Source organism: Melanotaenia boesemani, chromosome 3, assembly GCF_017639745.1.
Source record: "Melanotaenia boesemani isolate fMelBoe1 chromosome 3, fMelBoe1.pri, whole genome shotgun sequence".
NCBI classification, from domain to species: Eukaryota; Metazoa; Chordata; class Actinopteri; order Atheriniformes; family Melanotaeniidae; genus Melanotaenia; species Melanotaenia boesemani.
In genome coordinates this window covers 32292135-32307767 of record NC_055684.1, presented here as the reverse complement: position 1 = coordinate 32307767, position 15633 = coordinate 32292135, and the positions used below count along the sequence as shown (strand labels likewise).

The window sequence follows — 15633 nt, the reverse complement described above, 5'->3', positions numbered from 1 at the left end:
GTATTTAATTCTGGCATTTATGGACCCAGGTCTTCTTTCCTTGTGCAAATATTCATGCAAACCTCTCTGTCCCTTCTCTTGCTATCTTTCTCTCTCACTGATGCGCTTCAGGCTGCAGACGGATCTTACACAGGTTTCATCAAGGTCCATCTGCGGCTCAGTCGACCAGTAACAGTCCCTGCTGTGGATGAGCCAGGCTCAGAGGGGGTGTCCAGACTAACGGGCAGTCGCAGCCGCACGGCGTCAGAAGAGGACGAAGCAGACTGTGGGCGTATCGAAAAGAGAACCTCCTTCTACTTACCATGCGACTCTGTGAAGCAGCTGCATATCAGCTCTCTAACCACCACCCAAGAAGTCATTCAGGGCTTGCTGAAAAAGTTCATGGTGTTGGACAACCCTCGCAAGTTTGCGTTGTACAGGCAGACGCACCGCGATGGGCAGGGTGAGAACGAGACACCAAGGTGCTGGAAGGCTTACAATGCAAGAAACATGTCTAAGCATTCATTTTTGTCTTTGTGCAGATTTGTTCCAGAAGCTCCCTCTGTCTGACCGCCCTCTTCTCCTAAGGTTGGTTGCAGGACCCGACCGAGAGCAGCTCACCTTTGTTCTTAAAGAAAATGAGACCGGAGAGGTTGAGGTGAGAAAACATTAGAACGTACACAAATGTTCAGACACACACACACACGTGTGGTTGTGTTTCCATGTTTAAATGCCAAATGACTAAATATGAGAAATAGCTGGGATAATTAATAAAAATACTCCTTTTTTTCACTCTTAATCCCACAGTGGCATGCATTCTCAGTCCCCGAGCTTCAAAACTTCCTCGCCATCCTGGGGAAAGAGGAGGCAGAACGCGTACAAGCAGTGCAACGAAAATACGATATTTATCGACAGAAACTACAGCAGGCCCTCCAAAAACATGACCCCTGACCCTCTCACCTGTTACCTTATGTGTTCAACCCAGGGAGAGACTGACCCTTTGAACACTGACCAGTCCCCCTCAAGACCCTGTGATTTATTCAGAGGGTGGAGCCCAAGCTGAACTTTGAGTCTTTGAGCTCCACACACACACAAACATGCAGACACAGACAAGTCACACACAGATGCTTATCTTTTCTCAGGACTTAAACAGCTCCCCTTGTACCTAATGTACATCTGCTCCCTGAGGAGAAGACATGGACCAGTTGTGTTTTCATTGCCAAGGATACACACAGGAAGTTGTGGACTGCAACTCCAACTTGAGATCTCATTTGGGACTGATAGGAATCAGTGGTGTTTTTAAAGGTTCCCTCCTCTTCTGCTACTTCTGCTGCTGCTGCTGCTACTGCAAGTGTTACTTATGCATGAGTCTGTCTCAGCTCATCTGCCCTGCACATAGAGTTAGGATTAAAGGAGAAGGCATGATTAATTTTCTGAATCTAAGTGGACTGGAAGGACAATCATGTGGTGTGTTTTTTTTTCTTTGAGGATTTTTAAGAGAAGTATATTGGGTCAAGAAGCAGAAGGCTGAGTTTCCTTTCATAGAAAAAGAAGGGGTGGAGGCAAAAGAAAAAAGAGATCCATTCTCTGATTCTTCTCAGGGAGCATGTGTTACGCAAAGATAAAACCCAAAGGAGGAACGATGGCCCCTCCACCTTCCACCAACCTATTCTAACACATGCTTATCTGTATTTTTTGCCTATCTTAATGCGAAGTGAAATGGCCTGACAAGATCAAGATGCTGTCAGAAAGATCTTTATTCACACCCAGTTTGCAATTTTTCCTCTCCCTTCTTCTCTAATATACTCAATCCTAACATGTCCATGGATGATAACTGTGACATTATTCCTCTTTTTCTGCCTCAAATCTCAATCTGACTGTTTGCATGAACTCCAGCTGCAAGTAAAGCTGAGAAAGGCAGCCTACATACCTTTCCTGATACATTTCAAACCAGTTACTGTATTTGGGTTGTATTTGAATGTGAGAGGACCTTTAACACCAAAGCTGAGAGGGGTAACTCTACTGCAAGGATTAGAATAGACTCACATTAGAGGCATTTGGAAGTTTGTTCGATGAAAGGTGGTGTATGTAAAAATCAAACCAGCTTCTGTTTTGCACATATAGATGCAGGTCACTGTGTGCACCCCCCAAAATACAATCTTGGGCTTAGCATGCATTTATGTTTTCTTTTATCCTCCCGCCTCCCTCCCCTGTAAAAGAAAAGAAACAGAAATATATAAAATTCATGATAATGGCTATGATGTACCAATGATGTGTTTGCAATGCATATGTATTATGTAGACACTGGAAAAAAGAGTGACAAGGTTTAACTTTGTTGTTATTATGAATATTAATATTTTTTGTATCATTCCTACTGATTGGTGTGTGTGTGTGTGTGTGTGTGTGTGTGTGTGTGTGTGTGTGTGTGTGTGTGTGTGTGTGTGTGTGTGCGTGTGTGTTTGTGTGAGAGAGAGAGAGAGATCATCCAGGGCAGTGACGATAGCATGAGTAGTTCAAATGAGTGTATGTGAGTATGTCTACCATCTCCCTCTTATTGGGCCTCACTTATTATGTATTAATGCGTGCATTTAGTGCACTGATACACTGTTATGTTACATTTCAAGTGTGAATTAGGTTGTGGTTAGATTTGGAGAAAAGAAAAAAAATGCGTGCATGTGTATCATGAAGTGAAAGTATTTAACCAAAACCTTTGCAGACGTTGTTTCTCCATTTATATAATCAAAATACTGATAGATGAGGCCTGCTGTCCACAAGTACACACTTCTCTGTAAACCCAAACCTGTGTTTTTATCACCACAACCACCCAAAGCCCAAGCTGTTCCTGCTGGCAGTGCCTTTTGTTTCATGTGCCCTAGTGTATCTACGTACGGTGTGTTTCAGCACACACAGGTGCCTGAGTACATGTATGGGTGCTTTTGCATGTGTGCAAATCTATGTTTCTTGGGTGGTGCTGTATGTATGTGTGCCCTCCTCTCATTAAGCTCGTCTGTTACCAACAAATCATCTATGCGAGTGTGCATGTATGTGTGTGTGTGTTATTTATTTCACTGTTCACAACCATTCACACGATGAGGATGTTGAGAATTTTTGTTTCCAGTTTATTTTGTTTTATTTGAAAAAGTGTGTATACATATGAGTAGATCTGTACAGAATATTAAAATGAAATAAAAATGGTAATCCCTTTATTGAATTATTCTCATTTATTTGTTTTATTCCAGCAAAGCAGGATTGTTAAAAAAGTGCAATAAGGATTTTCTTGCTTGTAATATAAATATATATTAATTGATTTGCTTCAATAAGAAGGAAGAGTTATACAAAATTTATTGGGTCGCTGATGTGAGCAGAATTTTTGGTTTTGAAATGATCCAAGTCCAAAATCAATCAATAAATAAAATGCAGCTGTCCATTTCATTTTCCTCTTAAACCAGCTTGCAATGCTTTCAAATCACCAGCAGGAGGCGACACCTCGTTTAAGCTGCAAGTTTCATCTTTACATATTGAATATAAGCTTCTCACTAGCAGATGCTTGTTTGTGACATATACATATGCATATATAATGAGAGAAAAAGGAAGAGAGAGAATTTAAATGTTCTAAATTTGTTCGATAGAATAAAGCATTTAAGTTAAGCAGCAACACTTAATTTCACAATGCTTTCCCTGATCTGGCTGTTTTAAGGTGATCTCTGTGTTCAAAGGGCGTTCGGAATATGGTGTTAGACCAATAAACTCACAGGTGTCAGTGTCTGTCACAAGGCTTAGGTCCAAATACAGCCAGAATCCCCACAAGGACCTATAGGTAGCTTTGCACCCGGTCTAAATTCACCGGCTGCGATTAAATTGCTGCTTGATCACACACTCACACCTTGAGCTCTGTTTAGAGGAAAGTGCAAAGAAGTACATCAGTTCATAGGTATTATGACCCTACTCTCTATACGCCACCATCTAAGAATACTCAGCATTGCCAAAGTGGTCTTAAGGGCTGGCTACTGGCCAGAGGGGCCACCTAAAACTGTGTCAGCATGCATATTTATGGCAGCAAATATAGACAGACCCCACTTTTCACCTCTGAGAAAGGGCTAAGATTAGCATCACCCTCTGCCCAGCATGTATCACTTTCTGAATTTAGCCCGTTCTCCTTCTCATGCCGACCCGGTCTTACTCTGTCTGTCCTCTGCACTGCCTCCAACTATTTCTAGCCCTGTATAGATCTCCATACCCTCTCAAGTTTCAATCCACAGTTCTCCTCATAGGGTATGCAGTGAATAACCAATAGCAATGTGTGGACCTGAGGAGGGTTACAACTGGCATATGCTTCTTTTTTTTTTTTTTTTTTTTTTTTGTTTAGTATGAAAACTTTTATTTATGTTTTATTTAAATTAATAGAAAAGTTAAACAGTCATACAAAAGCTTACCAAAATCCCAAAGAATGTTAAGTCAGTTTAGTAAAACAGTCTATAGCCCATAAACAGCACTCATATTTTAGAAGCTGGAATCAAAGAATTGCTGATACTTTTTTGCATGTAGTTTATCTCTCTCTAATAACTTGCTCAGGATGTAATAATGAATTTGTTTTCCAACTTAGGTTGACAAACTCTCTGTATATTGCATTGGTCCTGTGTAGAACTCTAGTTGAGCGCTAGAGGGCGCCCTTCTGCACGTTTGGAAGCTCCCGAAGCGCCGCCTTGCTGCTCCACTCCCCTCCCTCCGTTCGCCTGCTGACTGTGCTCACTGAAGACGCCCTTAGCAACAACACAAAGCTCCGTCGAATAAGATACTCTCGTCACTCTGAAGGATTTACACAGTGCAGATTTACTGCACTCACTTCAGGTGAAGCTTCCTGCGAGGAGGATCCTCCGCTTGTTTCTGCTGGAAACATGAGGTTTGTGAACAGCTAGCGAGCTAGCCTGTTTTCTGGCTAGCCGTGACCGGAGACGAGCACAGCAGCCCCAAGCTGTCCCGAAGGAGGACAATTCCTGGGTGTTCGACGAGTGGTTGCATCGCTGTTTGCTAACTACCAAGTCAGCTAACCGGGACGGGAATGGTGCTCTGGATCGACTCATTGTACCGTCAGAGAAAGGCGAGGGGCACGCGGGTCAGACAAGCTATCTGTAACATTTGGACTCAAACTACTTTCAGCAGAGGGAGCGGCTCCCGTCCGGACGAGTGTTTTTGTGGCTGCGCGAGCTAGCTGACTAGCTAGCCGAGGGAAACGACCCCCCACCGACTGTTGAGGTTTTTCAGACTGCTACAAAGGCTAATGTTGGCCAGAACCGTGTGTAAATACACGATTCTGGGGGTTATTAAAACAAGGATGAATCCCTGTTAAAGCCACAAAGAGAGCTAGTTTACCCCGAAGAGAAAAAACGAGTCAGTTCATTATAGTAACTCGAAGGTATTTGGACTCTTGAAAGCAAATATTTTTCAAACAAAGTTTTAAATGCTGTTAGCTTAGTTTGCTAAGTGATTTGAACTTTTATTACAAAAAAAGAGTCCTGGATTGTTTTTTAACTTTGGATGCTGGCATCACCAAGTAATTGCAATCATGATGATAATAAGCAGAAAACCAGAGGGCCCAATAGCAACAGGTAACCATAACTAAAGTGTTTTCACTGCTTCTCTGTTCGTCTTTTCTTTGTTTTTGTTTAAATTGAGTTGATTTCAACTGGACTTTTACTATTTCCTTATTTTGAACACACGTTAATCGGTAAATGAGTTGCTACGTGCATGTTGTAGCATTAGTTATATTCATATCTTGTGCTCAAAGTTGATTTGATTGACTAAATTCTCCACAACTCTTGGTTTAAATGTCACGTAGTGTCTTTCTGTAATCAGAAAGATGGAGCTAACTTTGGTATCATATAATTTTACAAAATGCCGGATGTAAACACGTTTTCTTTTGCCTTGGATCATTCATAACAAATCGATATTAATGTGATTTTCTCAAAGCATGCGAATGTTTTGGGAAGACAGTCCAGGAAGTGCCGAGTTGTTTACATCTCTTCCTTGTAAACGTTTACTGTCTTGTTTTTATTGGCTGTGATACTAACTAGTTTGGAGTTTGCACCATGACTATCTATCATGGTTGTTATTGTTTTATATATGCACTGGATCTGACATTAATTGCACTTGGCTCCAGGATGTGTTTAGAAATAGTTGTACTTCTGTCATTATATTTCCGAGGAATTGCAAAAGAAGATATGAAACTATTAGATGTTAAGGCCTCTCAAAGATAACACAATGATTATACTGTTAAAGATCTTAAAGCCTCACATGTTTCTTATAGTTCATACTGGATGTGAAGAGAAGCTTCTGTGAATAACTGAAAAAGTTATTGGGGGGGTGAGCTGCGCCTATACCCCACCACATTCCCACTCACACGTTTTATGACACATGATCTGCTGTGTGTCTGTTTGCTTGAACCTTGTTCCCCACACTTAACTGTGTGGAAAGGGTGGGGGATTTTCACAGTGTGTGGAGCTGTTGTGGAGTTATATGTTTAGTTACATGGACAGTTTGGCTCTAATGATTTTTGTGTTTTTGCCCTGACCATGTTTGATTGGGCAACTAAGGCAGATCCTCCAAAGCAATTGCTGAGCCCCTACTGAGTAATTAGGGGTTGTCAGAAGGCTAATGGGGTCTGTGCTTGCCTAATATTGTGCATGGAGCCCTAATACCACTGGTTGCTGTGCTCTGCAGGTTTAATGCGTCTGTATCCAAGCAGCAGGTCTAATCTGTCCCAGAGCCAGTCTGTTGACAAGCTAGCACTAAGGGACATGGGCTCTGACGCCCCTGCACACAGTTACAGCACTCTCTGGGACTAGTCAGAGAACATCAAACATGCCAAAACTGAAGGCTTTTGCTAATACGCTAACCCAACACAATAGCTTTATAAATGGCTTATGCTGCCAAGTTATTCAACTTGGTTTCATACTATAAGAAATTATACGCTGGCCTTTATTGTACTGAAGTAGCAGAATGTATGCATGTAAGTTTGATGGGATAAACAACCGGGTGATGGAGGTTTGTCATTTTAGTAGCTGGCTTCTGCCCACAGGTCCCAAACACTTTGCTCTTCCATCTACTCTTGTCTGTATCATCTCGCGTTACTGTAGAGGTTTGGCTCGATGCCATGGAGGTGAGGGTGAAACTCAGTACTATTGAATGACAAGCTCTCCCATACATCCCTCTATGTTGGCTCAAACTCCGAGCACACCTGGTGTGTGCCTTAAATGACTTGGCCTGAATGGACAGATGGACAGATGGAAAGATGCTGTCGTCACTGAGGCATCTGTTACCCCCATTAGGCCAATAATACCACTTGCAGCGCTAGCGATCTGGGACCCTAAGCCCTATCTAAGCTGGTCAAGTCAAAGCCCTGGCCCTGGATACAGTGTATAGGACACAATAGATACAATGGTGTATCTGGTAATAATGGCCTTTTCACAGTAAATGTGGGCTAGGATGTGGCAGACAAAATTCACTCTGGTCCCCAGAGGACAGTAGGATGGGGCAGTCCTGCTGAGGTTAGCTGAAGGGATTTGTCAGGCTGTTATAAATCTTTTGTTTTACTGCCCAGGTAGTTATTGGAAGTGGGAGGCTGACTGATGAGCCAGTCAGTGAGCTTTTGTCTGGTTTAGGCAAACAGGAGATCGCCTGTCTCTGTGGACAAGATTACATTTCTTCCAGTAGACATGACTGAAACATCATCATTAATTAGCTCTTTTTATCCTCAAGTGTATCTGTGCTGCAAATTCTGATAAGCCCTTGTTTATTGCCCCCTTTTTTTCCCCCTGTAGTACGCCATGGTGACGGCCTCTACGACTCTTACATGAGGACAGACCACATCCTTAAAGACGAAGCAGATACAAACAGTCCATCTGGGCTGCCCCCGATGCCCAAACACACAGTAAGTATACACGCAAACGCACACACAGACGTAAGCACAAAGCCAGTTAAGCCCTGTTTCCTGTGCTGAGATTCTCTCTGTCTCCAGACATCCTGTTCCTCAGAGAGATATCCCCTGGTCAGCCTTGTTCATATTCATCACATTTCTTCTCCTCCGTGCTGTTTTGGATGCTTATCTTTTACCTCATCTCTTATCTCCAGCATGTGAAACAGTTTTTTCGCCTTTTATACATCTGTTTACATACTATAATCATGTGAGTAATATTGATTGACGCCCTGGGGGCATAAGGGAACAATTGCTGTATCAGGCAGATTTCCATGGTTTGCCAAAGCAACATAGCCATTTTGTATTTTCAGGTGCAATAAAGGCAGAGATCCATCAGAGCTTATCACATTTATAAACCTAAGTTGTTTGAATGTACCACAAATTTAATTACAGGTGAGCCAACTGCAGGCTGTTATGATAAATCTCAGTAAATCAACCCTCTTTCTTAATCTGTGGATCCCATCGTGATAATCTTATTGGGGTGTTACGTACTTTGGGCATGCCTCTATTCTAACCCGTTCCACTTAAAAAAAAAAAGGGATTATTGAAAACGTACAAATTATAACTAGCAGCCCAGCTGGAGTAACTTCCCACCAGGTTTTTTCTCTTTGAACGTCCCCTTCAGCAGAAAATGTGCACACAGTCCACACAGCCCTCCACATCATCAGAGGAAAAGAGCTGGTTGGATATATTGTAAAGATTTATTGGGCTTGAAAATGTGACCCACAAACAAATACACCAATAAACATTCTGCCCCTCCCCCTCTTCCCTTGGCTCGTGTAATCCTCCATCAGTGGGCTTGCACAGAGGTTAGTCCTAGTTTTCTATTCTAGTCCTGCTCTTCTTGCTTTTGTATTTTGCTGTCACGCTCACAGAGGTGCTGTCCTCTGCTGAACGTGACAGTAACTCGCCCCAGTTTCGCACATTCAGTACTCAGAGCGCTGCCTCATGCTCTATTAAAGTGATGTAAACCCCATTTTATGTAAGCAGTTTGTATTAAATATTTAGATTGTGCTGGTACATGTAGTTTCTTCCTCACAATGAAAAATTGATGAGGGAGAGGTGGTAATGATGCTCAAAGCTACAATAGGCTTTAGTTGTTTTAACATTGCAACCTGTCTTACTAAGATTTGACCCAGCTTTGTGACTGCAACACAATTTGTGTTGTGCAACCCCACCTATGTTTCAGAGAGGAAGAAAAGCATACTAAGGTGTCTCTCCAACAGCAAAGAGATAAGCTCTTCTCCATCTGTTGCAGCACGCAGATTTACGCGCAGCTCTCAGCACCTTCATTAATACCTGTGTTTGAGAGGATCCACCCTTTCCACTTCCTGTTTTCATGGTTTCTTTTAGCCATATTTTGACATGTTTTCTAGCCCTACATCTCTATCAGCCAGTAATCCATTACAATGAGGCATGTGTTGGAAAGCTTTGATTTTTATGTCAGGATTTGCATGTTCGTTTGAGTGAAGAGGCTCGAATCAATGACTTACACTGTGTTTCCTGTGCAACTTTTGGCCAACAGCTGCATGGGAGCCTGGGTCAGCAGAAAGGCTTGTAGTAAGTTCAGACTATATGGGTACACGTATAGAAACCAAGCCTGCATTCCACCTCTAATTTTAGGGCACAAACCTACAACACAAACAGTCTCCCAGCTCAGTTCTCTTTCAAGGGAACGTGTCAACACCTACTTTTTAAGAGCTGTTCCTTGTTTTGTTCTTTATGAACTAATGTGGCGTCTGCCGTAGACCTGCTTGACTTTGAAGCCTAAAATTCTGCAGAACTGCAAGAAAAACATGTCCACTTCCAAACAGGTCCACTCTAAGAAGCCAGGAAGTCTATATACCTCTTCAGTGTAACTCTTTTGGAAGGCAGTGATGAGTTTATGGCAGTATGTCGTAGCAACACTGCATCTATAGTTTAAGAATGTAATCTAACTTTAATGACTGTCATTTCCCTCGTGCTCCATAATCTTGTGGAGGGTTTTTCCGTTGGTGAAAAGAGGAGGAGAGACAGAGAGCGAGGAAGAAAGAATTCCTCGGGTTGCCAAAACAAAAACTATTTACTGGAAAGACTCTAGAGCTTTCTTTAAACTCTAATAACCCCACAGCTCATCTTGAGTAATGGTGGATATCTGAATTTTTAAGTTTGTAGGCATATATGATATAAAATAATGACTATATTTTCATTAATATTTGAGTAAACATGGTCGTGTCTCTGTCAGAATCTAATTGTTAATTTCCAGCCACAGCGAGATTGTGGGAAGCCAGACGTATATGTTCAGTCCAGTTAAAATATTCACAACCACCTAAAGTAGGTCTGTATCAGAATTTACTGGATAACGCATTACTGCATTACTTTTACCTTATACCTAATGGCTAACAGCTTTTACAGAACCAAGTGGGTGTGTATTTAAAGCGTGTTGTTTGTTTTCGGTTGGGGGTGGGTTTGCCACCTCTTAGCTTTTACTGCCAAACTGGATCTAGATCCTGTTGTGCCAGTTTACCAGCTGTAAGCTGCATCTTTAGTAGTTTCTCAGTGTTTGTGACTCGAGAAAACATTTGAGATTGTAGCAAACAAAACCCAAGCTGCATCTCATGTACACAGTGCCTTTGGTTTTCTGTGATTAATCACTATTTAGTTGTGAATCTGTGTGTGTTTCTGTGTTGTGGGCCACAAACAAATCTACTGAAGCCCATATTAGTGCGTATGACAGTGATAGTTCGAGACGGCCCCTAATGTCAATAAACCGTTTTATTCAGTGTAAAATGTTAAAAAAGTTCAAGCCAGTGAAAATATTTTGTTTATTATTCTTTTCTGAGGCAACTGTGATAGTCTTTGAAGGCTTCTAAAGTTAAATACACCCAGAAAACAGAGGTTCTCTCTTTGTTAATGCATTGCAGTGGTGTGAACTATGTTTTGTATATAGGAAGTACCATCTGACGTTCCTTATGTCCCTCATTTTCTCCATTTTTTTGTGTCATCTTTCATCACAGGTTGTCACTAACAAAGTTGTAATGCGGGATCAGGTGACTGTGCGTGGCGGCCAGCTGAAAGTCAAGTACCTGTATGAGGACTCAACTAATAACCGAAAGATCAATGCCATTACCACGGCAACCACTCAAAATGGCGGGAGTGTGGGTCAGACGCCTACTAAGTCTGCCCCAGTCTCCAGCCTGTCCAAGGAGCACAGTGTTGACAGGTGAAGAAACCGGAAGATAAAGCTGCTACAGTTTAAGTTGCTATTTTTATTTATTTTTTTAATGGAGAAGAGCATTGCATCATTTGTTGGTCTCTGTGTTTCTGTTTGCCACAGCACTGATTCCAGTAAAGGCTCCAGTGAATCTTCTGGCTCACATGGAGCTGGGAATGGAGGGAACAGTGCCAAGCTGTGTGGCCCACTCACACCTGACCAGGCTCTGAGACTGTACCGATCCCAGCTTAGCCCCCTGGAACAGACAGAGATCCACTCCTACCCAGATATCTACTTTGTGGGACCTAATGCCAAGAAGAGGCCTGGCATTGTTGGAGGCAGCAACAACTGTGGCTACGATGACGAGCAGGGTGGTTACATTAATGTTCCCCATGACCACCTGGCTTACCGCTACGAGTTCCTGAAGGTCAGACACAGTTTGTCATTGTTGAGCTTGAAGACGCAGTGTCATCTCTAAATGTTTTCTTTAAGTAACTCAAATTCCTTTCTTTCATTTCTCAGATAATCGGTAAGGGTAGCTTTGGCCAGGTGGCTAAAGTATATGACCACAAGCTGCAGCAGCACCTGGCTTTAAAAATGGTGCGTAACGAGAAGCGTTTCCACCGGCAGGCGCAGGAGGAAATCCGGATCCTGGAGCACCTGCGCAAGCAGGACCGTAACGGCGCTATGAATGTTGTGCACATGCTTGAGAACTTCACCTTCCGCAACCACATCTGTATGACCTTTGAGCTGTTGAGCATGAACTTGTATGAGCTTATAAAGCGCAACAAGTTCCAGGGCTTCAGTTTGCCGCTGGTCAGAAAGTTTGCACACTCCATCCTGCAGTGCCTTGAGGCCCTGAGCAGGCACAGAATCATTCACTGTGATCTCAAGCCAGAGAACATCCTACTCAAACAGCAGGGCCGCAGCGGCATCAAGGTAACGCACAGCTGGCACGTTTACATTGTGGGAAATTGTACACTGTTATGCAGAGCTTGTAAATTTGATGCTCATTTCTCCTATTTGTTCTTCTCTGTGTCTCTCCTAGGTGATTGACTTTGGCTCCAGCTGTTTTGAGCATCAGCGGGTGTACACCTACATCCAGTCTCGTTTTTACCGAGCTCCAGAGGTGATTCTTGGTTCACGTTACGGCCTTCCCATCGACATGTGGAGCTTTGGCTGCATATTGGCCGAACTGCTGACTGGTTACCCACTGTTTCCCGGTGAAGACGAGGGTGACCAGTTGGCTTGTGTCATGGAGCTGCTGGGCATGCCCCCACAGAAGGTTCTAGAGCAGGCTAAAAGAGCAAAGAACTTCATCAACTCCAAGGGCCACCCTCGCTACTGCGGAGCCAACACCCTGCCAACCGGGGCCACCGTGCTAACAGGGTCTCGTTCACGCCGCGGCAAGATGAGGGGCCCCCCTGGTAGCAAGGAGTGGAGCGCTGCTCTCAAGGGCTGCGAGGACCCCACGTTTACTGACTTCATAAAGAAGTGTTTGGACTGGGATCCCTTGTCCCGCCTCACCCCCAGCCAGGCCCTCAGACACCCCTGGCTGTATCGCCGGCTTCCCAAACCCTTACCTGGGACAGAAAAGAGCCCAGGGCCTACTGTGAAACGACTTCCCGAGCACCACAGCACCTCCTTTCCCTCCATCCTGGCCAAAGGAGGGCCTGGCTTAGGCACTACATCTGCCAGCAACAAACTGAGAAGCAACATGATGGGAGATTCAGTGGAGGCCATACCTCTTCGCACAGTCCTACCTAAACTTGTCTCATAATGGAGAGAGAGAGACATTCCTCTCTTTCTTCCCTTTTTCCACCTATGCACTCCTCAGGAGGAGTCAGAGTACTGGAGAAAGTGGTTTTAAAACTTGTTTGGTTGTTCTTTTATTTGTTTTCCACTGAGAGGTGTCGACACCCCAGTTTCTGGTTTTAATATTAGCTAAAGACACAGAGAGATCATAAAAGAAGCATTAAAGTTTTTATACAGAGGATTTCCTCGAGTGGCTGTGGAATTTCTGCACACAGCCTACTGATAAGGTTTGATTTAGACTATGCTTTTTAAAAAAAACCTCCTTTGTGTGAGTGGACAGCTTTGTTGATGAGAAAATGTTTTTAACCTGTGCTTGATCTCACTTGAGTGTCGTGTTTGAGCAAAGCACACTCAAACACACTTGCACTGTCATTTGCCTCACTTCACAATCGCAGGATGCTGCCGTTTTCATACGTTTCAAACTTGAAAAGGGCTACAGAGATTTCTCCTATCAGGTTAGAGTTAGAAAGATTATATTTGTTCAGTAAGTTAATAGAGGAATGCAAAAAAAAGAATCATGTTCAAGGATGTGGGTACTGATGTCATTGTTCCTAACAACATAAATGCCTTTAAACAGGTGTAGCGAAAAACTAGAGAAACCGCCTCTTCTGATCCCCTGTGCTTAGCGTGTGGCGCTACATGCTATCGCTTCGAGACGCTACATTGGGAGACATCATGAAAAGGGCATGAGACAGCCTTTTTACAGCTCTCCCCACCCTCCTCATCCTTTCTGTAGTTTTCACCATGCTAGTGACAAAAGGGTTGGGGAGGACAGTAGCACCACTCAAACTTTGCCACGAAGGTGTCACCGTCACACTCAGTACTTCACAACTGGTTTACGAGACACTGTAATGTGAAGCTGGCTCACATAAACTGATAAACATTTGAGAGAAGAGTTGCAGGTCAATGCACATACACAAGGGTGTTCGCCAGGAAAGTTGTTTGAAAGTTAGCATAATTGTCACGTTGCTCCTTTCTGTGATAGGCTGCTGTGATTGTTGGCAGTGGTAGTCCAAATGGAAGAATATGGCAAGGTGTGAAGTATCTTGGGGGAACATGAAGAGCGGTATGTTTAATGTGAGTCAGGATTCTTTTGTTTTTCCCCTCTGGGGGAGATGTAGAGGACAGGCCAGTGACAGATTTTTTTTTTTCTTTTCTAATGGTACTGAAGAATGAAGTGTTTCTCAGGGAGACATACTTGATACATCCCTCAAACTTACATTTAGCGCCCCCCTGCCCCCCTCACTGTGAACGAACACGCATGCCGTTCTGTCCAGAGAGCAAGAGATTGCATTTACGATTTTCCGCGGAGGGGGCATGCATGTGCCACTGTCTGACCTAGATTCACTCCTCCCCTTCCAACTGTCTCTTTTTTTTTTCTCACTGTCTCATGTAGGACAGGGAACCTCTTTAACACAAATAAATAGTGAGTTATGGTGCTGTCCAAAGCGTGCACGCACACAGACACGCGCACACAAAACACGTCAGGTGCATGTTGATATGGACCACACCACAACAAAGAGTTCTTTCTCTTGTCCCTCATTTTCTAAGTGAGACTGTCAGGGATTTCTACTTTGTCTCCAACTTTTTTCTTCTTTCTTTTTATAGAAGTGGTTTCTATTGCTTTTTACTCCAGAATATCAAGAGGATGTAAAACTGCAAAAGCCAGATGAGGAGAAAGTCGTATACTGTCATGTTATACTAGTGGTGTGAGCTAGGAAGGTGTTTGGTGTTCAGCATGAAATCACAACCTGTTATCAGACTGAGTGACAACGAGAAGAGAAACTGTACAGTAACCAAATGAAGTTGTGATAGTTTCTTTTTCTAAAAAAATTAAATAAAAATGGCTGTTGAGTAAAATGTGCTGCTGTGGGGGTGATTTTTCATTGGGAACGTCCATGTTTTTTTTTATTACTGACAATATTTCTCTAATTCCCATCTGTCAACCCAGAAATGACACCTAAATGTAGTCCAGGCTGTCGGTGGATGAATGAAGGAATGACCTGGTGAGGCAGTTTTTTATCCACATTTGTGTCCTCACCTGCAGTAACCATTCTTTTTACCATTTGACACCTGCAGCCTGTGTCATAAAACGACATGGCCTTTGTTTCAGCTGAGTCACTAACAAGTGAATTGGATTTCAGTCTGTGACGAGGTTACATACTGAGCACAGAGACACTGATGACTCAGTGTCCCGTAACAGAGACACTTCCTTGTTATTCCCTGCTATGAAAGGTATGAAACAGAACAGGTGAATGAATGCTTGTTGCACGTCACTCATGCTGATTCATACCATAAAGCTGTTTTATAGCATTATGAGAAAAATTTTCCAGGCCTTTTCTTATTATGAGTCTGCTTTTTATGTACTTACTGGAAATATACTGAAATGCAGTTGGTTTATAGGTAAACATGATAATTTCTCAGGAAATTTAATTGGCTTTAGTTATACTTGTTTAAATCTGTAAATTTTTCCACAATCATTTGCTTCTTTAACCCCTTATCAAGCGGGGTCATTTTGGCAAAAACGCCTGTAATATGACCTCTCCAAATTAGAATTACTGCTGTTATTGAACCCTCTGGATTGTAAGTACAGGCTTGGGCTCTTTGTAAAGGTAACACTCTCTAGTTTCACCCACATCAATCAGAATCACTGTAAGTATTACTGATAAAAAGT

The 15633-nt window shown here is 42.9% G+C and overlaps 2 protein-coding genes across 6 annotated transcripts in view; both read left to right on the top strand.

Moving 5' to 3' along the window:
* The window catches only part of rassf5 (Ras association domain family member 5), a 32451-nt gene extending 22480 nt beyond the window's left edge, over positions 1 to 9971 (top strand). For 3 of the 4 annotated variants that reach the window (XM_041979777.1, XM_041979779.1, XM_041979778.1), the window contains 3 exons: positions 112 to 442; positions 522 to 637; positions 787 to 3183. In XM_041979777.1, coding sequence (XP_041835711.1) covers positions 112 to 442; positions 522 to 637; positions 787 to 930 — 591 coding nt within the window. In that variant the 3' untranslated portion in view covers positions 931 to 3183. Of the gene's footprint in view, positions 1 to 111; positions 443 to 521; positions 638 to 786; positions 3184 to 9958 lie in introns of those variants that run through there. The other variant, XR_006009715.1, reaches the window with a different exon arrangement.
* Positions 4699 to 14813, top strand: dyrk3 (dual specificity tyrosine phosphorylation regulated kinase 3). Of its 2 annotated transcripts, none has more exons than XM_041979776.1 (6): positions 4699 to 4879; positions 7797 to 7906; positions 10948 to 11153; positions 11268 to 11571; positions 11667 to 12083; positions 12193 to 14813. In XM_041979776.1, the coding sequence occupies exons 2-6, from the start codon at positions 7829 to 7831 to the stop codon at positions 12922 to 12924; spliced, it is 1737 nt and encodes a 578-aa protein (XP_041835710.1). In that variant the 5' UTR covers positions 4699 to 4879; positions 7797 to 7828; the 3' UTR covers positions 12925 to 14813. The 2 variants fall into 2 exon arrangements, with proteins under 2 accessions (XP_041835710.1, XP_041835709.1); XM_041979775.1 differs by having other exon boundaries at positions 4699 to 5585.
* The last annotated feature ends 820 nt before the right edge of the window (positions 14814 to 15633 follow it).